Genomic DNA, 23002 nt, shown 5'->3' on the forward strand with positions numbered 1-23002 from the left:
TGTTACCAGTCTGCATATGTCCTCATGTTGGAAAATTGCCTATTTGTAATTAATAAGTATTGATTATAATTAATAAGTCCTGTGCCAGCAAATATTTTTTTCAGAAATTTAATGAAATATTGCTTCTGAAGCTCGTCATTCTAAATCCCGGCCCTGGCACGCATTTGAATGACCTAGCAAGCTTTAAAAAAAAATACTGATACAAGGTCCCATCCCAGACCAATTAAATAGGAATAGGTGGGGGGTGGCCATGCATCAGTGGTTTTTCACGGGTGCCAGGTCATTCTATCGTAGACCTGTGTTTTAAGAGCAGCTGTGGCATCCATACCCTCTGGCACTTTGGAGACACCTCACCCTTTCCACGAGTCCCAGGGAAAGTGAAAATAGGAAGGGGAGGGAGTCCCTTATGATGGATTGAAGCAAATTGCTCCATCCCAGGATCGATCTTGCCGACAGGTATATTCCTGAGAGAAGGAGAACATTCCCTCCTGCGGGATGCATGCCTTAGGGAGTTTACCTAGAACATTCCCTCCTGCGGGATGCATGCCTTAGGGAGTTTACCTAGATTCAGAATGATCCACTGCATCTATAAAGAAAGGCAGCTTTATAACTGCATTTTGCACTTTGCTACACCCATGTGGCAATAACCCACACCGTTCGCTCTCAGATCGCCACATCTGTCCCTGCCACCTGTTCCAACCAGGGCTCTTCTTCGACTAATTTCTTTTACTAATTTATGCCTCTCTGAGAACCATCCACAGGCCCATTTTTCCCCTAAATTATACATTCTCTCATTCTTCCTCCTGGCGTCTCCCTGGAGGAGAAATACTGGCCTTTTGTTTTGTTTTTGTTTTTGTTTTTGTTTTTTGTTTTCAAGCCTCCTGCTAACCTCAGTCAACTCAGCACCCATGGGTTCCTTGTCCCAATATGCTGGTCAGTATAAGAAAACAGTAGGCCAAGAATTATGAAACGACTCTCCTTTGACTGGACTTTGGCTCCCAGGAAGCCCCGTTTGACCAAAATCCCGACCAAAAACAAGCAGTAATCATCTCCCAGTTCTCTGGCCCTTTGCAGATCAACACCTGGCAGGACCTGTCTGGCCATTCCACTCGGCACCGCCTAGCCAGAGCAGATGTCTGCGGGCCAGAGGTTTGCCTTTGCACTATGCATTTTCGAAATAAGCGTCCTGACCGCCGGGCCCACTCCTAGGTGAGTCGCTTTTCCATTTGTCTCTGGAATTTCACTGCTGGCTTTGATATTTCAAGGTCTCCTTCTTAGCAGGAAAGCAGGTATAAGAAACTTCAACCCACATTAAGACAGCCCCAAAGTTTAAACTTTGAAAAAGGGTGAGGAAAAGTATAGGAGTGTGTCTTCCAGAGTTGTCTAAGGAAACCTGCTGCCCTTTCCAGCAATTTCTTTTAAACAAGGCATTCAAATGTTAATAAGGCCAAGATAGTCTTTAGGTACTCGGAATTAAGAGATGAAGCTGGTTTTCACCAGGGTATGATTGCTAAACCGGACTTTATCAGTGTCTCACCCCTGAAAAGTTTAAAGGAAAGAAAATTCATCTCTCCCTCGTTCTGCCCCAATGTCTAGCACTCCTAACGGGTGGCCGCATCACCTTTCTACCCTCAGGTCAGGCAAAGGCTAAGCATTTTGCTTCTCCTCCTTGACACCCCAAGCTGTGTCCAGAGGCATACATTTTGACCTCAGGCTTAGGGTCGTAGTTCTTCCTTTCAAGAAGAATCACCATCCTGTGGGCCCGTCAGCCTTGCTTCCAGCAAAGACTTTCTCTCCTTTTGCTCTGATCTTCATTGGGAACACGAAGCTCCTGCCAGGTCGGGCCAGGAAATAAATCAAGCAGATTAATAGGATGTTACCGAACATCTATGCTGTGCCCAGAGTTGCTGGAGAACACATAGACCTGTGCCATCCGATCCAGAATGATCCGGTTTGGGGACAATATCGAAGTATTTCGGGTTTTGTCGGTAGAGCTGGGGCACCGTATCTGGCAAACGCTCTCCCTCTGCCCAGACACAACCGCAACCTGCATCCACTTCCACTTTGATCATTTGACTCTTGGTTCAACCAGATTCTGTTCTGGAATCTGACGTCTGTCGCCAAGCACATCTCCGCCGGCCCCTGGGCCGCAGTGGGGGAGCTGCCGTGGCTCCTGGGCTCCCCTGGGCCCCTGGTTTGCTCACAGGGCTGCATCACCCACGGAGGGCCACCCCCACCCCCCCGGGCCAGCACGGGTCCGGCTGCATGCTGCACCAGGCCTTCCCTCTTGCCATCACTTCTTCTGCCCACGTCCGCTAAAAAGCACTGTTGCACCCAGAAAACATTTTCCGGGCATCGGGTACAAAGGGGATCTGGGAAGGCCATTTACTACAAGTTGCTTTAGCCTTCTGGCCCTTTCTTAAGTTAACAAAACACTGTAAGCAACCCACATTCCTGGATTGAGACTCCCGCTGATCAAAAATGAGAGGCCATGGGGAAGGCTGCAGCCACTTTGAAGTCTGTGCCCCTGGGTCCCGGCCATGCTCGGCTGTTCCAGGGAGGACCTCGAAGCCCCTGGCCGGCCCCCCAGCTCTGAGCAGCTGCACCGCCGAGCTGGACTTGGCTTCCAGCACTCTCACCTCCAGGCCCCTAGGAGCCTGTTAGGGTTCCCCGGCTCCAACAGGCCGTGCTCTGCCCTTTGATAGAGGGTGGAGGTCAAAACCGAGTGTGCATACCCCTCAGGAAGGGAGACACATCATTTCAACCAGACAACTGGAGTTGGCAAATGATTTTTTAAAATACAGATGTGATCAGAATGGGGCCCTCCTCTGGAGCCAGGCTTCCCAAACTCAGCTCCAGGCACCATTACCAACCAACCATGTAAATTTGGGCGGGTTACTCAACCTTCTTGTACCTTGAGTACCTCATCTGTAGGCTGGTAGTTGTATTCATTTCCTGGTGCCACACTCTGGGCTGCTTCAGACAACAAATCTATTGCCTCACTATTCTGGAGGCCAGAAGCCTGAAATCAAGGTGCCCACAGGGTGGTGCTCCCTCTGAGGCTCTGGGTGGGATCCTTCCTACTTTCTGCTGGTGATCGGCATCCTTGGCCTCCTCGGCTCCCAGCTACATCATTCCATCTTCACCCATCTTTCCTCTGTGCATTTCTGTCGGTTCTAAATTTTCTCTTCTTAGGAGGACACCAATCACAGTGGATTCGGGCTCACCCTAATGAATCCCCTTTAACTTGATTTCCTCTGTAAAGGCCCTTTTTTCCTAATAAGATCACATTCTGAGGTGCAGGGGTTAGAACTTCAACTTTGGTGGAGGGGGCAGGGCACAATTCACCCCATAACAGTGACAATAACAGCACCTATCTAATAAGGGTTTCTATGACAGTTAAATTATCATTCATACATTGTACTTCCAACATCTGTGCCTGGCACAGAACTCAGTATATGTGAAATGTGGTTTTTAATAATCACTTGCTATTACTCTGATATGCTTTCTGGTTGAGGAAAACAAGGGATAGAGTTACAGCTGCCTTCAGGAGATATCACATGGCTGCAGATGACTTCACCTGAAGCCACAGCGACAGTGAGCTATTGCTACCCATGAATTGTTGGGGATGTATCAATAATCATTTGTTTGCAAACATAAGAGTACTCATGAGAATAGGCCACGAATGGGGCATCATCCCTTATGTTTCTCTAAGGAGAACAGAAATGTTAAAACCAATGTGCTAGTAGAGTCATACTCATAACACAGGTCCTGGCAGTGGGTGGCCTGAGTTTGATTCCAGGGTCCACCGTTTATGAGCCATGTGACCCGAGGCAGTGTCCTCAGTTTCTCTAAATCTGTTCCTCACTTGCAAAGTGGGAATAAAAATGTGAAATTCTTGATAATTCATGCAGTGTCCTTAGCACAGTGACGGGCCAGCTTTGAGTGCCATGGGTACTGCTATCACTATATTATTTTTTAATTTATAAATAATAACATATATACATGGTTCAAAGATCAAAAAATATAACAAATTGAGAAGTTGATTTCCCTACCTATAACTTTTCATCATATTTATCTTCTTATGTTTAAAGTCTTAGAATACTACCTTCTCCTGCCCTACCCTCTTTTCATAGGCAGCCACCTTCATTAACTTTCTGTGTATCCTTCCAGAATGTCTTAGTGTAGATTAAAGCATGGGCACATATGTAATCTAATTTTTCCACTTCCTTTTACACACTATCTTGTACTTTGCTTTTTCCTTTATAATTTATAATATATTTCCCATATAATTTATAATATATCCTGGAAACTTTGCTGTATCAGTTAGAAGGACCTTCCTAATTCTCCTCACAACTGATTAATTTCCCATTGTGTGGATATGCAGTCTTAGATAATCCATCTTTAATTGATGAACACTTAAGTTGTCTCCAATCTTTTGTACTATAAATAATATTGCAATGGATATTTTTATCTGTATGTCATCTTACAAGTGGATAGTTACACCTGAGGACTCATTCCCAGAAGTGATGTAAAGGGGTCAAAAGGAAATCACCTTTGTGACTTTGCTTAAATGGCCCCATGGCCCCGGGAGGTTTGTTATTACTTTGCACTTTCCCCAGCAGAGTATGAGAGTGTTTACTTACCACAGCCTCAGCAACAACTCTTAGCCAACTTTTTTGATATTTGTCAGTCTCTCTTTTTGGTGTAAAAAAAAAAAATGTTTCTTCAAATAGTTTTAATCTCCCTCTCTCTTTTTTATTTTTTAATTGCAATATAACTGATATATAATATCCTATTAGTTTCAGGTGTACATCATGATGATCCAATGTTTTTATACATTACGAAATGATTCCCACAATAAAGTTGCATATCTTTTCATCTGTTTAAAAGCCATGTGTATGTTTTTCCTTGTGACTGTCTACGTTCTTTACTCTTTTTGCCATTGAGCTTCTTGTCTTTCTCTTATGCATTTCTATGACCACTTTATAAACCAGTCCTTCGGTTCTGGTAAGAATTACAAACACCTTCCCTAATCTGACATTCATCTTTTGACAGCATCGGTGGTATGTTCTTGGTGTAGTTATGATTTTCATACTTATCTTAGTCTTCATTTTTCACACAGTTAAGAAAGAGCACTAAACAGGGAGTTAGAAGTCCTGAGAGAGGCTAGGTAGGTAGGCCTTGGAGAAAAACCGCCTGGGTTTGAATCCCAATCTGGCCACCAGGTGCCCTCTGCTGTGTAAACTGAGGAAAATTAGTCACCTTCTCTGTGGCTCACTCAGTTCATCATCTTTAAAGGATGGTAATACTAGTAATAGATATCTCATAGGGCTCATGTAAAAATTAAGTGAGATCATAATAGAGGCTTCGAAGAATTCCTGACATAAACTAAGCACTCCCAAATGTTAGCAATTATCATTCAATTTATTTGAGTTAAATTTATCTCAACAATCTGGAAAAATACCCAAACATCTGTTAATGGAAAAACGAGGCTTAACTATTAAATTGACGACATCCAAAATGCCAGTTTTCCCTCTTTTGGTTGTGTACACCTACGATTTTAATATTCATATTCAATATAAGTTAACAGATTTGTCAACTACTATTAAACAAGGATGGTCATTTGTCTATTCATCCAGGTAGTACAGCAAATATCTATTAAGTTTGTAACACAGGCCAGACATGGCATCAGGAACTGCAGTGTAAAACAAGTTGCAAGGGTCTTGCCTTCACTGGGCTTACAGTCTGCTCAGGAATAGAAACAAATACACAGCGATTGAAGCTCAGCCAAGGTCTCTGAGTGAAGCCCATGATACTAGGGGAGACAGGCTCCTGTGAGCCTCACCATTCCACTGTGCACTGGCTTCATCTGTTCTAGCCTCTGCAAGGACTTTGCTCCTGAAACTGCCCCCTCTCTCCTGCATCATCATTATCTCCCTTTGTACCGAATCATTCCCATCAGTCTATAGACTTGTTGTAACATTTCTTTTAAATGTTGGCTCAACCTCAGCCTTACTCCAGACATACACACCCACACCCAGTCTCATGGAGTGGCATAGCACTTATACTCTGACAACTCTCGTATTTGTATCTATAGTGCACCTCACTTCCCTGAGTGCAATGTCTAATTACTTAAGTCAGCAGCTCTTGAAAAATCTAACAGGCATCTCAAACTTAACACGTCCAAAACATACCCACTGATTTCTCTACTGACCTCACCCAACCTGCACCACTGCTCATTAAATTACCCAGGTGATAACCTGGGAATCACACTTGACTCCTCTATTTGCATCCTCCCCACAGACAATCTAACAGCACATTTGTTGGTATTATCTTTAAAATATATCCCAGATCTACCCACTGCCTGGTATCCTTACTGTGACTATTCTAGTCCAAATCACTGTCATTTCTGGCCTGTATCCAACCTTGCTCACACCCCACTAGTCAGCTTTCCATCTAGTAACCAGAGACATTTTTAAATCTTTTAAAAACATAACTCTGGGTGGTACCCTTGTTCTCATACTCCTCTGAGAATTTCCATCAAGCTCACAAGCAAACCCAAACTCCTCATCACAGCCTACAAGGCAGGAGCTGCACCTAATCTCTTTCTCCAGGCACATCTTCCATTCTCCTTTTTGTTTACTCTGCTCTGTCACCATACTTCCGTGCCTCCAACATATTCTCTCAGGGCCTTTGCACTTTTTTTCCCCTAGCATAGAACATTTCTTTTCCAGACACTCACATAGCTTCTCTCTGAATTCATCCAAGTATCTAACCAAGTATCACCTTCTGTTCTGGTCATTTTTTGCTGTGTAACAAACTGTTCCAAAACAGTAGCTTAAAACAATACCAATTATTTTATTGGCTCATGAGTCCAAGGGTTGAGTGGGCTCAGTGAAATGGTTTCCATAGGTCTCTCACATGGATGTAGTCAGATGATGGCAGGGCCTGGGATTATTATGATGGCTCCTTCACTCATGTGTCTGTCATTTGAGCTGGGAAGACTGAAAAAGCAAGGGGCTGGAACAGTCATTTCTCCTTGAGACTCTATCTCTTTATCTTTCTCTTTCTCTTTCTTTCCCTCTATCCTCCATGTGGTAGACTCGGGGTAGTCAGTTTTATACATAGTGGGAAAAGGCTAACAGAGCAAATGTCTTTAGATAAGCCAGCAGAACTTGCCTGGCCATCCCTAACCTAGCCTTAAAGTCATGAAGGCTCACTTCCACTGTGTTCTACTCATCGAGGGATTAAGAAAGACACTATCAGCTTCAAGAGGAGGGCACATAGACTCTATCTTTGATAGGAAGAATGACAAAAAAAAAATTGTGAACCCACTTTTATATCACCACACCTCGTCTGAGAGGATGCTTTGACTACCCCACATAAGAAAACTCCGTCCTCTACCCCAGCCCTAGCATTCTCTATTCTCTCACCCTGCTTTATTTTTCCTCACAGTTCTTTTGTCTTTAACTGCTATTGCATGTCATATTTGCTGGATGCTCTTTTATTGTATCTCACCCACTGGAATGTAGTCTCCATGATGGTAAGGTCATTGTTTTGTAGCCCCCAGAACCATTACTGACACAGAGCAGGCCCTCCATAAAGGTCACTGGTGTTGGCTCATTGGGAGCACATGAAAGAAGCTCTTAAATAAGACTTGGGAAATCAAGAAAGGTCCTGAAAAAAATAGTGTTGGACACTGCTGTTATATTATCTTTTCATCTTGATGAATTGCATGAACTAAGCAAACTGGCAGATCTGTGGGTTAAGAATGCAGTCCTAATTAGCTTATATTTCTTCACTCAAAGGAAACACATTGTCTTATTTATTGACAAAAAGATTCCTTCCTACAGCAGGTGTTTTATTGCCTGGGCCTGCCACATTGTGTCCTGGAGTGTGAGCTGCTCCTGAGGTTTCCTTTTACTAAAGCTGGAAACTTTTCATGGCCAGGAGATGGGCCCAGGTGTACATCAATGGCCCTTCATTTAATGCATTTCTGGCTCAGAGTTAGATCGCCTGTTGTGTTGATATACATTACTTTGATCTGGGAAGTGACTTTCAAGCTGAGATTGAAACACTTAGAGATATGTTTTACTTGATAAACACATCATCTAAGAATCCAGAAAGTACTTTACAAACACTTCTCCACTCAGCTTAATAACTCAGCAGGGTGAAAGGCAGGTGGTAAGCATTGTACATACACAGTCTTTCAGCTACAAAACATTATCTGCCTAGTGAGTCAGAGGAGCTCAGGAGGGAGTGATGGGCTCAGAAGGAGCTATCCAAGACCACTCATCTTCTTTCTTAATATTTATGTAGTGCATTCATTTCAGTAACACATCCGTTTTTGCATAATATACTATTTCCTCCTAATAATTCCCCAGAGTCAAGCTTATTTTGCCTCCAAGTATCCAGGTATCTGGTGCAATGAAGGGAAAACAGCTGGATGTTCATACACTTTTCAGTTTATTTTTGCCTAATTTGACATCATTTAGGTTTAAACTTAAAATAGATCTAGGCAAGAACCAAGTTGTCCTACTGATGTGCTTTACCTGAAACTGCTCTATTAAGGAAAGAAAGAAAAGAAAGAGAAGAAAAAAAGAAAGAAGAAAGAAAGAAAGAAAGAAAGAAAGAAAGAAAGAAAGAAAGAAAGAAAGAAAGAAAGAAAGAAAGAAAGAAAGAAAGAAAGAAAGAAAGAAAGAAAGAAAGAAAGAAAGAAAGAAAGAAAGAAAGAAAGAAAGAAAAAGAAAAAAATTTTGTTAACTTATTGTATTTCAAAATGTCTAAAAGTCATGAGACTATTATATCCAAAAAGTATTGACCAAGCTGAGACCTTTTAGATCATTTCAAAGAGGATTTTACTGGTGATGGGAAGGGGAGGCAGCATAGGGGAAAAGGCAAAATTGTGGTGAACTAGAAATAGACGTAGATTCTGAATCCAGTTTTGTCACTAACTGTCCAACTTTGGATAAGTAGTGTAATTCTGGATTTAGTTTCTCATCTGTAAAAGAGAACTAATAACACCTACAAAATTTACCTCTCAGTGGTAGAATAAAAGATTAATGAGATTTGAAAATTGTCTAGTAAAACTAGTAGACAAATAGAAGAAATGGCTTAATTAAAAAAAATTATTGAATGTTGTGGGCTGAATTGTGTTCCCCTCCAATTTATATGTTGAAGTCCTAACCCCCAATACTTCAGAATATAACTGTTTTTAGAGGTAGGGTGTCTAAAGAGGTAATTAGTTAAGATGAAGTCATTATGGTGGACTCTGATCCAATACGACTTATAAGAAGAATAAATTTGGGGGCGCCTGGGTGCCTCAGCAGTTGAGCATCTGCCTTTGGCTCAGGGCGTGATCCTGGAGTCCTGGGATCGAGTCCCGCATCAGGCTTCCTGCATGGGGCCTGCTTCTCCCTCTGCTTCTGTCTCTGCCTCTCTCTCTCTGTGTCTCTCATGAATAAATAAATAAAATCTTAAAAAAAAAAAAGAAGAGTAAATCTGAACACAGCTGTAGAGAAGAAAGATCATCTAAAGACACAGGGAGAAGACAGCCATCTACAAGCCAAGGAGAGAAGCCTTGCAAGAAACCAACAAGGCAGACACCTTGATCTCAGACTTCTAGACTTCAGGACTATGAGAAAATTGATTTCTGTTGTCTCAGCCTCATAGTCTGTGGTATGATAGAACTAGTAAACCAACAAATACACTGCGCCTGATATCCAGAGGATTGTTAGTCTGGCTCTTGGGGCAACAGTGTGATCAGAGGACCTTCTTATAGGGTCGTTCAGGGGATGGGGTCTTTCAAGGGATGAATCTAAATCATGGTCTAGGAGGACAATAAAAGATCAGAGGGAGAGCTCTGTACTAAGTCCAGAAGGGGAGTCAAATCTATAAAAAAGAAAAGAAGTCCTTAAGTTAGAAGCTGAGAAGGAAGGGAATCAGGGTGTAGATAATTAATGCGGTGCTATTGCTTATGTGAAGAATGCTAGAGAATAGTTTACAGCCAATGTCAGTATCTTTGGAGCAGGATCCTGGGCCCTGGGTGTGGGACAGATGAACAGCTTTTCTCATCAGCCCCCATCACTGGCTGGGTTCTAGGCTCGCACAGCAGAGGACTCTCACTCTGGAGTGTTTACAGTGTTTACAGTGGATTTTACCTTCCATACATGATCCTTCAGTCTCTACTGTACCTCTGAACTAGTTATTCTTCAGAGCTCCTCTCAGTGGCAGATGGGAAAGATAAAAGTCCCTGGTCTATAGGGTATAGTTTCTAGAACCAAGGGAATAATCTCTTTGGAGACAGTAAAGCAAAATACTAACCTGATCATCTAAATAAGTGATAAGTACAAAAAACAGACAGGAGCAGATAATCTAGTTGAAGGCAACAGGACTAATACTGGAGAAACAAAGATATTGAAAAGATCCATAGAGACACTAATAAATAGGGCCTAGAGTAATTCCTGAAATTAATGATAAACCAGGTCAGTGACATTTTCAGGTTAGTGGTAGCTTCACGTTTGGGTTATATTGATATACACCCCCAACCTACTTGAATTGTGCCCTTTTGGATTTCATGAATACCCTCCAAATGTTGCCAAACAGTGTTTCTCAACAGTGCATGAGCATGAGAATCACCGAGGGTACTTTTTAAAAACATTTGCTGCCTGGAGCCCATCTCAGAAAGCCTGATTTAATTGTTTTTGGAGTGAGGGTGACAATTCTACAATTTCTATTTTTAATATCTGAGGATTATTATATGCAATGTATTGAGACTTACTGCTATAGATCATAAAGGTGCATCTGCCATTGCCTCTTGATGAAACCTATCAGTTCCAGAGGAGATCTTAGCTTTATGGGAACGTTCTAGCAGAGAATTTCTCAGCCATGCAGTTTGAGATACACACTAATACTCGGGCTTCCAGGAAAGCAGGTTCACCAAAGAGTTCTGGCAGCGTGTTTAATGCATGTTTAACCTGCACTTTTAAAAGATAGAAGCTTATCAGGTTCCCTGACTTTCTGGTTGGTTTAGGCAAGAGTCAGGTTTACAGAAATGATGTGTCCAGTCTTAAAATCTGCCTTACTGACAGACAGGTCTTGCACAAATACCATGAGGGCAGATCACCAGGAGATTGTTACGTAGAGAAATATAGACCTAGATCTGCCCAAGAAAACATGATCAAGAACGTCCTGCCCCTTCTTGCACTTAGTTATTCATTCGTGTTCAGAAAACATTTACTGAGCACCTACTATATTCCAAGAAGTTGATCTGCAAGATGAACAGTTAAAATTTTTCTAATTCACTGATATTGCTATTTAGAACGTAAGCTCTAGTTCGGGCATCATGGTTTTGGCTTTATTTTGTTTTGTTGTTTTGCACACCATTATATCCCGTATGCCTAGCAAATAGAGATCATTAATAAATATTTGACGAATGAATAAATGAATGGATGCCTGAGTAAGTGAATTAATTAAATGAAATATATCCCTGCAAAGGTGCTTATGACTCAAGAAAGAACAAGATCCTGGAAGAATATGCACAGAGAAAAATAAATTATGCAAGGAGTTTAGGGAATGCTCCTTGTGGGGAATCCATTATGCCCAAGATGAGATCCATGATGCCAGAGATGAGAGCACAGTAGTAAATTGGAAATAGAGGGTTGAAAGGCCTGAAGACATGAGAAAAAGCAGATTATCTTGGGAATTTCAAATTTGGTGTGACTAAAGCTTTGATGGAGAAAGTAGAGTTGAAGAATTAGGAAGGAGATAGGCCATCTAGAGGTCACTAGACCATGTTTAGTTTCTCATTTCAGGTGTGACAAATTACCACAAATCAGTGGCTTAAAACAACACAAATTTATTATCTTGCAGTTCTACAAGTCAGAAGGCTGAAGTGGGTCTCACTGGACCAAAATCAAAGTACCGGCAGGGCTGTATTCTTTTCCAGAGGCTCTAGGGGAGAATCCATTGTCTTGGTTCTCCCAGCTTGTAGAGGCTGCCCGCATTCCTTGGTTCATGGCTTCCATCCATCTTCCCAGCCAACAATAGCCAGTGGGGTCCCTTTTCGTGCTTTGAATTTCTCCTACCTCGTCTTGTGTCTTCATATCTCCCTGAACTGCTTTTCTGCTTTTAGGAGTTCACATGTTTGGAATGAATCCACCCAGATTATACAGAATAATCTTCTTTTAGTCACATCTGCAAATTCCTTCCTGTCATGTAGGGTAAAATATTCCCAGATTCTAGGGATTAGAATGGGAACATCTTGGGGCGTCGCTATTCCGCCTGCTGCACCATATAAGAAAATTTGGACTTTATCATAAGAATGATAGGAAGCTTACAGACACGTTTTCAGGAGGCAATGGTACAATCAAATCTGCCTTTTTAAAAGATCCTCTGCATGATTTATGGAAGTTGGATTAGCAAGAAATTATTGTCATCCAGGAGATATGTAATGTTAGTGTAGAGCAGAGAAGTGTCTGGCAAAGATGAAGGAAGGATGGATTTGAGAGTCAATTATGAAACTAAACAACAGATTTTAATGGTTGATTAGTTACAGGTGATGAGTGTGAGGGACACAGGATAAGACAGGGAGCACCCACACCTCGGGCCAGGCCAACCACATAAATGAAAGTGCTGTTCACCCAGAAAACAACTACAGGGGGAGGTAGCAGCTTTGAGAGAAGAGGAAGAATAATGAATTTGTTTTGGGAATACATCGAGTTCAATGAACCGAAACAAAATCCAAGTGCAGATGTCCAGTTGGGAGTTATATTCAAGAGCTTAAAATTCAGGGGAGATGTCTGGACTGCATAGAAACCAAAGCCCTGGGAACATGTAGACAGAAAAAGGAAAAGACTGATTCAAGGACAGGGCCTTGAGGAAAAACAACATTCCAGAGACTTTCTAAGGAAGAGAAGCCTACATGGGTGAGTAGGACAACTGAAAGAGAAAGAAGAAATGGTAGGAGTTTAGCGTCATTCAGTCCAAGGGAAGAGAGTGTTTTAAACAGCAAGAATGGCCAGGTGCATTGGCCAGTGGGAGGAAGTCAATAAAATAAGCACTGAAAGGATCAAATGAGCCACATGGCAGTTGACACTGAATTTGGCAAGAGCAGTGTCCTTGGGCAGGAGGGCTGAGCAGTGGTTGGGAGTAAGCAACAAGAGACAGGGTACAGGGACCCCGGTGTGGCTCAGCGGTTGAGCATCTGCCTTCGGCCCAGGGCGTGATCCTGGAGACGCGGGATCGAGTCCCACATCGGGCTCCCTGCGTGGAGCCTGCCTCTCCCTCTGCCTATGTCTCTGCCTCTCTCTCTCTGTGTCTTTCATGAATAAATAAATAAAATATTTTTTTAAAAGAAAGAGAGAGACATAGGGTACAAACCACTCTTCCAAGAAAGTTGGCTGGAAGGATGGGAGAATTTTAGAGGTACCTAAAGGGGCATGGAGGGTTAAAGGAGGAGATGAAACTTTTTTTTTTTTTTGATGAAACAGAAACATAAATAAATTGATAACAATTCCTTTAAGTAATGACATGGTGAAGGACACGGGACAAATGGAAGCAACCAGAAGGAAATGTAGAGTTCAGAAAGAGTGTTTTGTTTAATCATTCATTTGCTTGTTTCTTCTTAATATCAAAGACTTGAACACAATATACAACAAATGGAAAGAAACTGGTAGCGAGGAAGAGTTTTACTGGAGAACGTATTCAATTGGTCAAGGTCTCAGAGAAGGGCTAGGATCTAGTCTTCATGGAGGGATTGGCTTTACTGAGCCAGCCCTCTGGAATAGGAGGCCGCACTCCAGAAACGACAGGTGCCAGTTCAGGGAAGTAGAGCAGGGCACTTATGGGATTCTTGGTCAATGGCTTTTGCTTTATGTTTTGTTCTTTTTTTTTTTTTTTCTTTCATTGAACAAGATAATAATCCAAGGAGGTGTTGCAAGCAGAAGAGATGCAAATGGTGAACCAAGAAAGAAAGAAAAGTGCAAAGCCAGGAAAAGCACAGCTGAGCTTTGGGGTCTGGAGGTGGGAGGGAAGGCCGTAAGGGCCAAAATCTAGATGTTAAATTCAGAGCAGTAAAGGGTAAGTCCTGAAGCAGAGCGTGAAGTGGTAAGGCTTCCGGTTTAGGACATGCACAGCGCAGGGGTGGGAACGCTTGGCTTCCCAGGTACTTGCTAGGGGAGCGGCTGGCCCTGCTGGCTTAAATTTGCAAGAGAACCAGGCAACTGGAGGCTTTTTCAGACTCTGAGGGACACAAAGCAAAGCAAGGTCTCTAGCTTCACTGAGTTCATAAGGCAGTTGGAAATAAAAGACCAATCCACGTAAAGCAGGTAGCAGCATGACTTGCCAGTTTTCCTCATCACCAGTATTGGAACTGTGGGTAGGCTGAAGGTCACATCACAAAGCGGTACAAGAATCCCACAAGACCAGTTGAAAATACAAAGCAGCACATGCTCAAATGTCAAATGAGAGCTAGAGTAAAAGGATGGGTCCTTTGATTTGGAAGGCGGAAAAGGAGTCAATAAATCAGGCAATAAATCGGACACAGACACCTGCCACACCATGCAGCTGACACGTCCTGCTATCTTAGTTCTGTCCCAGGGACAACACGAGAGAATGACACGCCATTCCCCGTAGACTGCAGAATGAGCTCCTGGAGCCAGTGGTCGGAATGTGACCCTTGCCTCAAGCAAATGGTAAGTGTTCATTGTCATTCCCCACTCATCACCCCCAATGGAGACTGTGTTGCAGGCACCTGCAGGAAAAGGACTCTGAGGCAGGGACCACCCATCCCCATCCCTGCCCAGCTGCGTTCCACACTGAGAAGGAAAGATCCGCCCCTGGCGGGTGAGGCTCCCGCTGCCTGGACACCTGCACGGGGCACTCAATGCCAGATGCGTGCCCTGAGCCTCCCCCCCCCCACCCGCGGGCAGGCGACTCTAACCCGGGTGACTGCACTTAGGGCCCCTCCCACCGTGAAACCATCGCCGCCTCTGGGTCTCTAGCGGCCTACAGTGCTGCGGCCGCCGTCCTAGATCATTGTCCCTTTGGGGCGACAGAAATCCTAATATTTCCAGCGGGTTTTGTGCAGTTTCGCTCAAGGAGCATCGAGGTCTTCGGACAATTTAACGGGCAGAAGTGCGTAGACGCGGTGGGAGACAGACGGCAGTGCGAGCCCGCCGAGCCCTGCGCGGCCGGGGAGGAGGACTGCGGCGGCGGCGACTTCAGGTGCCGCACAGGTAACCCCCCCCCCCCCCCGCGGGCTCCGGGGCGCTCTCAGGGGCGAAAAGAAAGAAGCCTATTTTTTTTTTTTTTTTGTATATTTCTGATTGGAGTTCGATTTGCCAACATATAGCATGCCACCTGGTGTCCCATCAAGTGCCCCCCTCAGTGCCCATCACCCAGTCACCCCCACCCACCCGCCCACCACCCCTTGCTCCTTTCCCAGAGTCAGGAGCCTCTGGGGTCCTGTTGCCAAGGGCCACGGGGGGCGCTGAGAGGGCTGCCCGGCGCACCCTAAGGAGAATCCCGAGCGCATGTGTGCTCCGTCCCCTCCCGCCCTGCAGTGCCCTTGCTGTGCCCTTGCTGACCTCGGGGGGACGGAGGAAGCCCGGGCCTGGGACACAGCGCGGCTCTCTCGGGTTTGATCGCAGGCAGATGCATAAAGAAGCGGCTCCTCTGTAACGGTGACAATGACTGCGGGGACTTCTCAGATGAGGACGACTGTGAAAGTGATCCCCGTCTCCCCTGCCGTGAGAAAGTGGTGGAAGAATCGGAACTGGCGCGGATGGCGGGCTACGGGTCTGTATCTGGCTTGAAGGCTTCTGGGTGAGAACGGGCAAGGGTGACCTCCGTCCCTCGTCCCTCCCCGGTGGGAGAGAGGCCGAGGGCCCGCATTCGGCCCCAAGCGTGCCTGAGCTTCAAAGAAGATAAGTGCCGAATCAGCATTTCAAGACAATTTGCACAACCGCCTGGCCTCACTTAGGGGGTCTGTAGAATCAGGATGGGAGGTGATTTTCTCCGAGTCCAGCAGGAGGAGATGACACAGGTCAGTTATGAGCCTCTGGAAGGCCGCAGCAATGCTGAAGTGACGTGTTGACACTTGAACACTTGCCAGTGGTAGGTCTTGCAATTCAAATATCTGAATTGTAAGTAAGGCTGTCTTTCACGGGGGACTTGTCCTGGATCTGTACCTGGTTATAAGGTCTGAGGAAGGTACAGTCTTCTAGAGTTGACCCAAGAGGAAAAGGCAGAGAAGAAGTTCTGATGCCAGATGGTGATGGTGTGGAGACTCTGGCTCTTATTACAAAGAGAGGTTTCGTTCATTTTCATTCATTCTATGTTCATTGCAGAACACAGGGGCTCTGGCCAGCTATGCTTAGATGAGAAGTCATGGACAGTTTAGAACTCAGAGTTTTACAGAATAAAGATTACCCAGAGATCTATGCTCTAGGAATTAGGAAAATGACATGGCCCTGAGGTGCTATTCCATTCTGCTCCATATAGTCAGAGAACATTCCAGGGATGCCTATGGCATAGTTTCCATTTGTTGTTCTGAGCTGTTTGCAGGAAAGGTACTTTGGGTAGATTGGTTGGCAAGTTGTACTCAACAGAGATGTAGTTTTTCCTACACACAGTGGTATATTGACAGAGATGGCAGATGGCTCTGTTTCACTGCCTGTAGTGGAATATGTCTTATCAACCACCTAATCTGAGTGCCTGGATCATCACGGGCACTCAGATTAGGTGGTTGATAAGACCCAGTTCATCACAGGCACTCAATAAATACTGGGAGCTGATAAATAGGTAAATCAATCAATTAATTAATGAAAATAAGTGTTTCTAAAATACTGTCAGTTGGCATCAGGTGAAACTGGGTCACTAGAAATACATGCACGTTCAGGACTCAAGTCCTGAGAATAGGGATAAGGAGAGGAAAGAAGATGGAGGTATCAGCAAGGCTGATAGAGGGATTAAGGTACTGGTTCTCACCCAGGAGTGATTTTCTCCCCAGAGGACATTTAGCAAAGTCTGCAACCTATTCTGGTGGTCACAGCTGTGGGGTAGGGATGGAGAACTCAAGAAGTGAGGGAGCGTTGCTGATATCCAGTAGGTAGAGGCCCTGGATGGTACCAAACATCCTGCAGTGCCCAGGGCGGCCAGATCCACAGTGTCAGTGGCCCTCAGGCTGAGAAACCCTATACCAGGGTAGGGGGCAGTTCTTAAGGTAAGGCCTCTGGACCAGGTTTGGCTCTAAACAGAGATGTCTTCTCTCTCTAAGCCAGATACAACTTGCACTTGTTGAATCTCAACGAGGGAAAAAGTTCCAGGATACCAAGAGTCAGGCACCACATGAAACATCACATTTCATACACCCTTTATTCACTTTATAAAATCTTCTCCCAGCAGCGTTCACGTATTGCCCACTAACCAAGTGTCTTTGGCCCTTGGCCAAAAGGTAGGAATCTTGGATCCAATGTACACTCTTTGTCTCCAAACATAGGAGGTTCTTTTAATAATTGTCAGTAAATGGTATGGGGGCTGTTGGAAACCTTATAACCAGATCACTGCATACTCCAATGAGTTCTGACTCTTCCTGCCGCTTTCCTCAAGGAGAGACTATGAGTCTGTGGTGAAAGTCCAGTGTTACTTTATTTTGCTTTATTTGGGGTCCAAGAAACAGTTTTCTCCTTAATCTAAACAGATGGGCTTGAAGCAGAGAATTGTGTATGTTATTTATTTTCTCTCAATGCAAATGTATACCTTATCTTATAAAAGGCTACAGAAATTTTAGCCCAGTTAGCTGAAAAACAATCATAATCTATTGGTTTTCTTTGTTCAGAGAAAAGAAAAATTTATTATATAGCATTTGCTAAGAAGTTTCATAGTAAGGCATCCCAGAAAGCTGGCTAAATACAGCAAGCTTTGCCACAGTAAGGGCTGGTGACAGGGAATGTCACAGGGCTGAGTCTTCAGGACCAAGCAAGAGGATGGGGCCTCAGTTCTGGGGAAGGTTGGCTGCAGAAGTGAAAAATAAGGTAGTTCCTTATAGAATAAATCCACCAAGCTTTTTATTAAATACCTTGTTACCATGAACAATAACCTATAACATTTAGTCTTCATAAAACCTATTATTCTCCAACAGCTTTCATTTGCATAGTACTTTGAACTTTATTTTCTACCTTTTTTTCTCTGTAGATTTTTCATAATAATCCTGTGAGGTTGTCAGGGGAGGTATTATATTCATTTTACAGGAAAAAAAAAAAACCACCTGAGTGAAGCAAGTAAGACCAGTTTAGTCTCTTTAGATTCTAATGGAACTTTTTTAAATTACTTTTTTAAAGATTTTATTTATTCATGAGAGACACAGGAGAGAGGCAGAGACATAGGCAGAGGGAGATACAGGATCCCTGTGGGGAGCCTGATGTGGGACTTGGTCCCAGGACCCCGGGATCATGACCTGGGCCAAAGGTAGATGCTCAACCACTGAGCCACCTGGGTGCCCCTCTAGTGGAACTCTTTAGTTTCTGGTGAAACTAAGCCCAAGTTTCTCTCACTTTCATAAAACTATATATTTTTTCACCACACCTTACCTTGGCTTCTCCCCATATGCTCATCACCACCCCACATCACTTTCTCTCATCACTACAAAGCCCATAAATCAAAACTTCAAAGCAAAACTAACCTTAGAAAATGAAACTCCTTATTGATCATCCAAATGTTTGAATTAAGAGTAGAAATCAGTTAATTAATATTTAAGAAGAGTTCTCAAAGTGACATGCTTTATTATATTGGTGATATTCTTCGATCTCATTAACATTGCATATTTAGTTACCATGTATCACAATTATTCTTCTAAGAATATATATATATCCTAATATATAGGATATATTGACTAGAAATAATAGGAATAAACACCCTAGTCATGGCAACAGGCTTATAAACTGCTTCTACACAATCCAATCTGGAAAATCTCAACAAGTCTTATCAGAGGTCATATACAATCAGATTCTTTTACACAAAAGTCACAAATGTCCAGTCATTAATTTATACCTGTTTTTTTTTTTTTTTCATTTGAAGGACTCCCACTTAAATTCTTAATCCCAGGAGAATTCCCTTGTATCACAAATATTTCCGCCTCTTGCCTTGTAAGCATTTGAGATTCTCCAGAAGTGTTTCGGGAAATCCCCAACCCATCTTTCATTCATTGAAAAAATATAAATCCAAACCAGCTGTAAATGATGTTCAGTACATAATGCATTACTTTTTTATGTGATCGAAGCATAGTACCACTTCTGTGGAGGGAGCTTTCTTTTCTGTTCACTTGGTAGGTTAGAATTGCCTGTGGTTCTAGATGCTGGCATATAAACAGGCATCTCTAGGTGCTGCCAAATATACATGCTTTTTTTATTTCCCAGGCGATGACATTCCATCGATGAGAAGTTTTCATGTTTCTTGGCCGAAAAAAATTGGCTCATTCTAGACTAGACTGGCTGTCTCTGTAGTAGTGGAACAAAGTCAAAAGTTTTGAAACATTTCTTCCTTAGTTGTGCTTTAGAGTGTGGATCCGCTTCATTGTAACTTTCCAGATGGATCCAGCCAACTGGTCAATTTGTTGTTCTGTAAAGGAAAACCTTCAAAGGTGGGTATGCATACTGTGGGGTGCAAAAAGACTTTCTAAGGGGGAGGCAGATAAGTTTTAAGATAATAGTTTCTTTAACTACTAGCCGCTTAACCAATCTATGGAACCAACAGTAAATCTTCGATTCCATACATACATATTTTTCATAAACTTGAGAAGCTTAACAACTCAGTGGCATTCAAGTTGTGAAGCCTATTCTCCCCCTCTCATCTCCCCTTTCACAATAGCCTTTCACCTTCTAAAAGAAGAGTACCCCCCATCACCTATCTCAATTTTACTGTGTGGCAAAAGAACCAAGAAACATTTCCAAATATTGGTGCTCAGTTGGACTCCAAGATCTTGAGTCAACTGGTCTCCAATTCCTTTTGAAAGATAATGTAGTCGATTGTGAGATAATGGGCTATAAATATATACTTTTTAATTTTTTAAAAGATTCTCTTTATTTGAAAGAGTCAGCAAAAGAGAGAACAAGCCAGGGGAGGACAGAGGGAGAAGGAGGAGTAGGCTCCCCACTGAGCAGGGAGCCAGATGCAGGGCTCCCCTCCCAGGACTCAGGGATCATAACCTGAGCTGAAGGCAGACCGACTGAGCCACCCAGGCGCCCCTAAAAATAGTTTTTAATGAAAGACTAGTCTGTGATCTTTTCTTGGCATAAAACTCAGAAAATCAAAGAATCAAGTGACATTGCCATGACAAAATTCCTTCTATTCTTTTCCACTTATGTGAGTAAAGTTTCCAGCATTTGCAGCTATAAAAAATAGAAAATCAGAATACAATTGATACTGAAACATCTTTTTTTTTAGCAATAAGTAATATTCATTTCTGAAGGCAAGAACTAATCAATTAATTTAAAAAGACCACCCATTCATTTCATTGAGACACCTTTCCAAAAAATTTTGTAATTATGTTTGTTAACTATTTTAAAAATTTTAATACACTTATATATACTACTACTAATAATGATAACTCAATCCAGAAGAGCTTTTAATTACTTAGACCCTATTGTTAAACTATATTTCTTTTAAATTTCAATTAATACCTTTTTAGTACACAAATGCGTAAAAAAGTGATACCTTAAAACCTCCAAGCTAAAATAACATTACATTAAGTTAAAATTCTGTGGTGGAAGTGGAATAGAAACATGAATTCAAGAATGAAAAGAGAGACATATAGGAAACCTCTGTATCTTTTACTCTTTTGGCAGTGAAACCTAAAACTGCTCTAAAAAATAAAGTGTCTTTTTAAAAACAAGAATCAAAAGGAATACCAGAAAATGTCTAGTTGCTAAAGAAATATAAACATTGCAGTGATTTGATACCCACCATCACTATGGCATTTATATTTCATTGGATTTATTTTAAAAAGAGGCAAAATAATTGTACTTTAAGATGTAAATATTTATAGCACACTGAGAAATTATATCCTTTGCAACATCTTAAACTTAAGATGAAAAATCTTAGAGGTCAAATTAAAATTGTGCAGGCAGGCAGAATTTATTATAATTTTTTATAGAATAGACAAGCAGAAAATCTGAAAACTACTACCCGAAATCACGCCATACACATTTCCACCTCCAGGCTTCCGGGCACACCATTCCTCCCGCCCTTCCGTCCCCATCCTTCAGAGCCCAAATCAAATCCTACATCTTCTAAACTCTATGTATGACCCTTTGGGAACCTGCGCAGTACTTACCTGGGCTACTTAAATGAAACATGTGTATTTGTCCTTGGACTGTTTTTTGAAATTGGTGGTTATGTGTTCAACTCCCTAATCTGAATATAAATTTCATGAGAGCAAAGACTGTGTATGAACTCTCTTAATATTACTATTTACTACGAACACTACACACTTCATAGATAAAATAGTCACCTAAGAGTTAATCATCATTATAAACAGAGGTTAATGTCATTGTCCACTGAAAGGGAAGAGGTATAGCGTCTCTGTTGATGCAGATTTGTGAAGGACAAGTTCACTGTAGAACAAAGAAAATCGAGGGCTTGTTTCAGAAACAAACACAGAAAATTTGTTTCCAGTGTTCTGTGTCTGTGTATCAAAACATTAGTCATATGGAAGGAAAAAAGGGAAAAAAGTATTACTCATTTGCTGTAGATGCAGGGACGGGTGGGGACGGGTAAAGAAGTGAAGCTGAAATTTCAACCTACTATAAGGCATAAGATGTCTGAAAAAGTAAACCAGCTAATAATGTCTCTTTTTTCTTTCTTATTCAACTTACTAAGTCTCATTTTTGGCCCTATGTTAGAACTTTAGGCCTATAGTATTTTTCACGAAGGGTTTTGATAGAGCAAAAAGTGAGAAGTGGTTAAATTTTAGCTCAGAGAAAGATACTCCTGAATTGGTTCTTTAACTTATCTTTCTTTAAAGTTGAGCTATAATGTCATTTTGTTTGTAGATACAAAGTTTATTAAGAATGTGCCATTGAGGGGCACCTGGGTGGCTCAGTCAATTGTGTCCTGTCTTCAGCTCAAGTCATGATCTCAGGGTCCTGGAGATGGAGCCCCACATTGGGCTCCCTGTTCAGTGGGGAGCCTGCTCCTCCCTCTGCCCCTCCTTCCGCTCATGCAAGCTCTTTCTCTCTCTCTCTCTCTCTCGCTCTCTCTCTCTCTCAAATAAAAAAAGAAAATCTTAAAAAAAAAAAAAGAATGTGCCCTTTATGTGAAGATGTTGTTTTTTAACTAATCCACTGGTTAAGATACTCAATTATTTTTCTTCCATTAGCAACGAGTTTTAGAGTAAACCATCTACACCCTTTGACAAATTACTCTTGAAACCAATATCCAGATTTATAATCTAGTTCATTGGAGTTTGGGAATGTGGTCTAGAGCCATGAAGTATTTCTGCCTTTGTGTCAAACTGAATTATAGAAGTGCAGATCAGACTTCTATTTTGGCTTCCCTGGTCTGGAGCCTTATATTCCAGAAACAGACTAGACGGCAATGCCCGTTCCTGCAATTAACAGAAGCATACTTCACAAAGAATGAACTAGTTCTTGTTCAGACATTGCTTTTGGGTCTACAAATCAAACGTAACTTTTTAAAAGCTAAATAAGATTTCTGTTTCTGAATTGAAGCTTGCCAAATAAAAGGTTTTTTGTTTTTTGTTTTGTTTTTTTGTTTTGTTTTGCTGGGAGGAAAAAGTAGAACTTCTGAGAATGCCTTTTCGGGATGCTGAAATTTTTGTGTTTCCCCTTGGAAAGTATAATAGAAATAGTATAAGCCTGGAGGGAATGAGGTTCTTGACAAGCAATGAAACAGCTGGAGGAAAAGGCTTAAGTTTAAAGAGAATGGGGAGAGAAAGAGCCCCAATGTTGATTCATAGATTAAAAATTACATGCATATGTTA

The 23002-nt window shown here is 42.3% G+C and overlaps 1 protein-coding gene across 1 annotated transcript in view; it reads left to right on the forward strand.

Annotated features, from left to right (window-relative positions):
• The first annotated feature begins 1034 nt into the window (after window positions 1–1034).
• The window catches only part of C9 (complement C9), a 59454-nt gene continuing 37486 nt past the window's right edge, over window positions 1035–23002 (forward strand). Inside the window, exons 1-4 of the mRNA XM_077896147.1 lie at window positions 1035–1209; window positions 14591–14696; window positions 15092–15239; window positions 15654–15801. Coding sequence (XP_077752273.1) covers window positions 1133–1209; window positions 14591–14696; window positions 15092–15239; window positions 15654–15801 — 479 coding nt within the window. The 5' untranslated portion in view covers window positions 1035–1132. The remainder of the gene's footprint in view (window positions 1210–14590; window positions 14697–15091; window positions 15240–15653; window positions 15802–23002) is intronic.

Source organism: Canis aureus, chromosome 4 (assembly GCF_053574225.1).
Source record: "Canis aureus isolate CA01 chromosome 4, VMU_Caureus_v.1.0, whole genome shotgun sequence".
Lineage (NCBI taxonomy): Eukaryota > Metazoa > Chordata > Mammalia > Carnivora > Canidae > Canis > Canis aureus.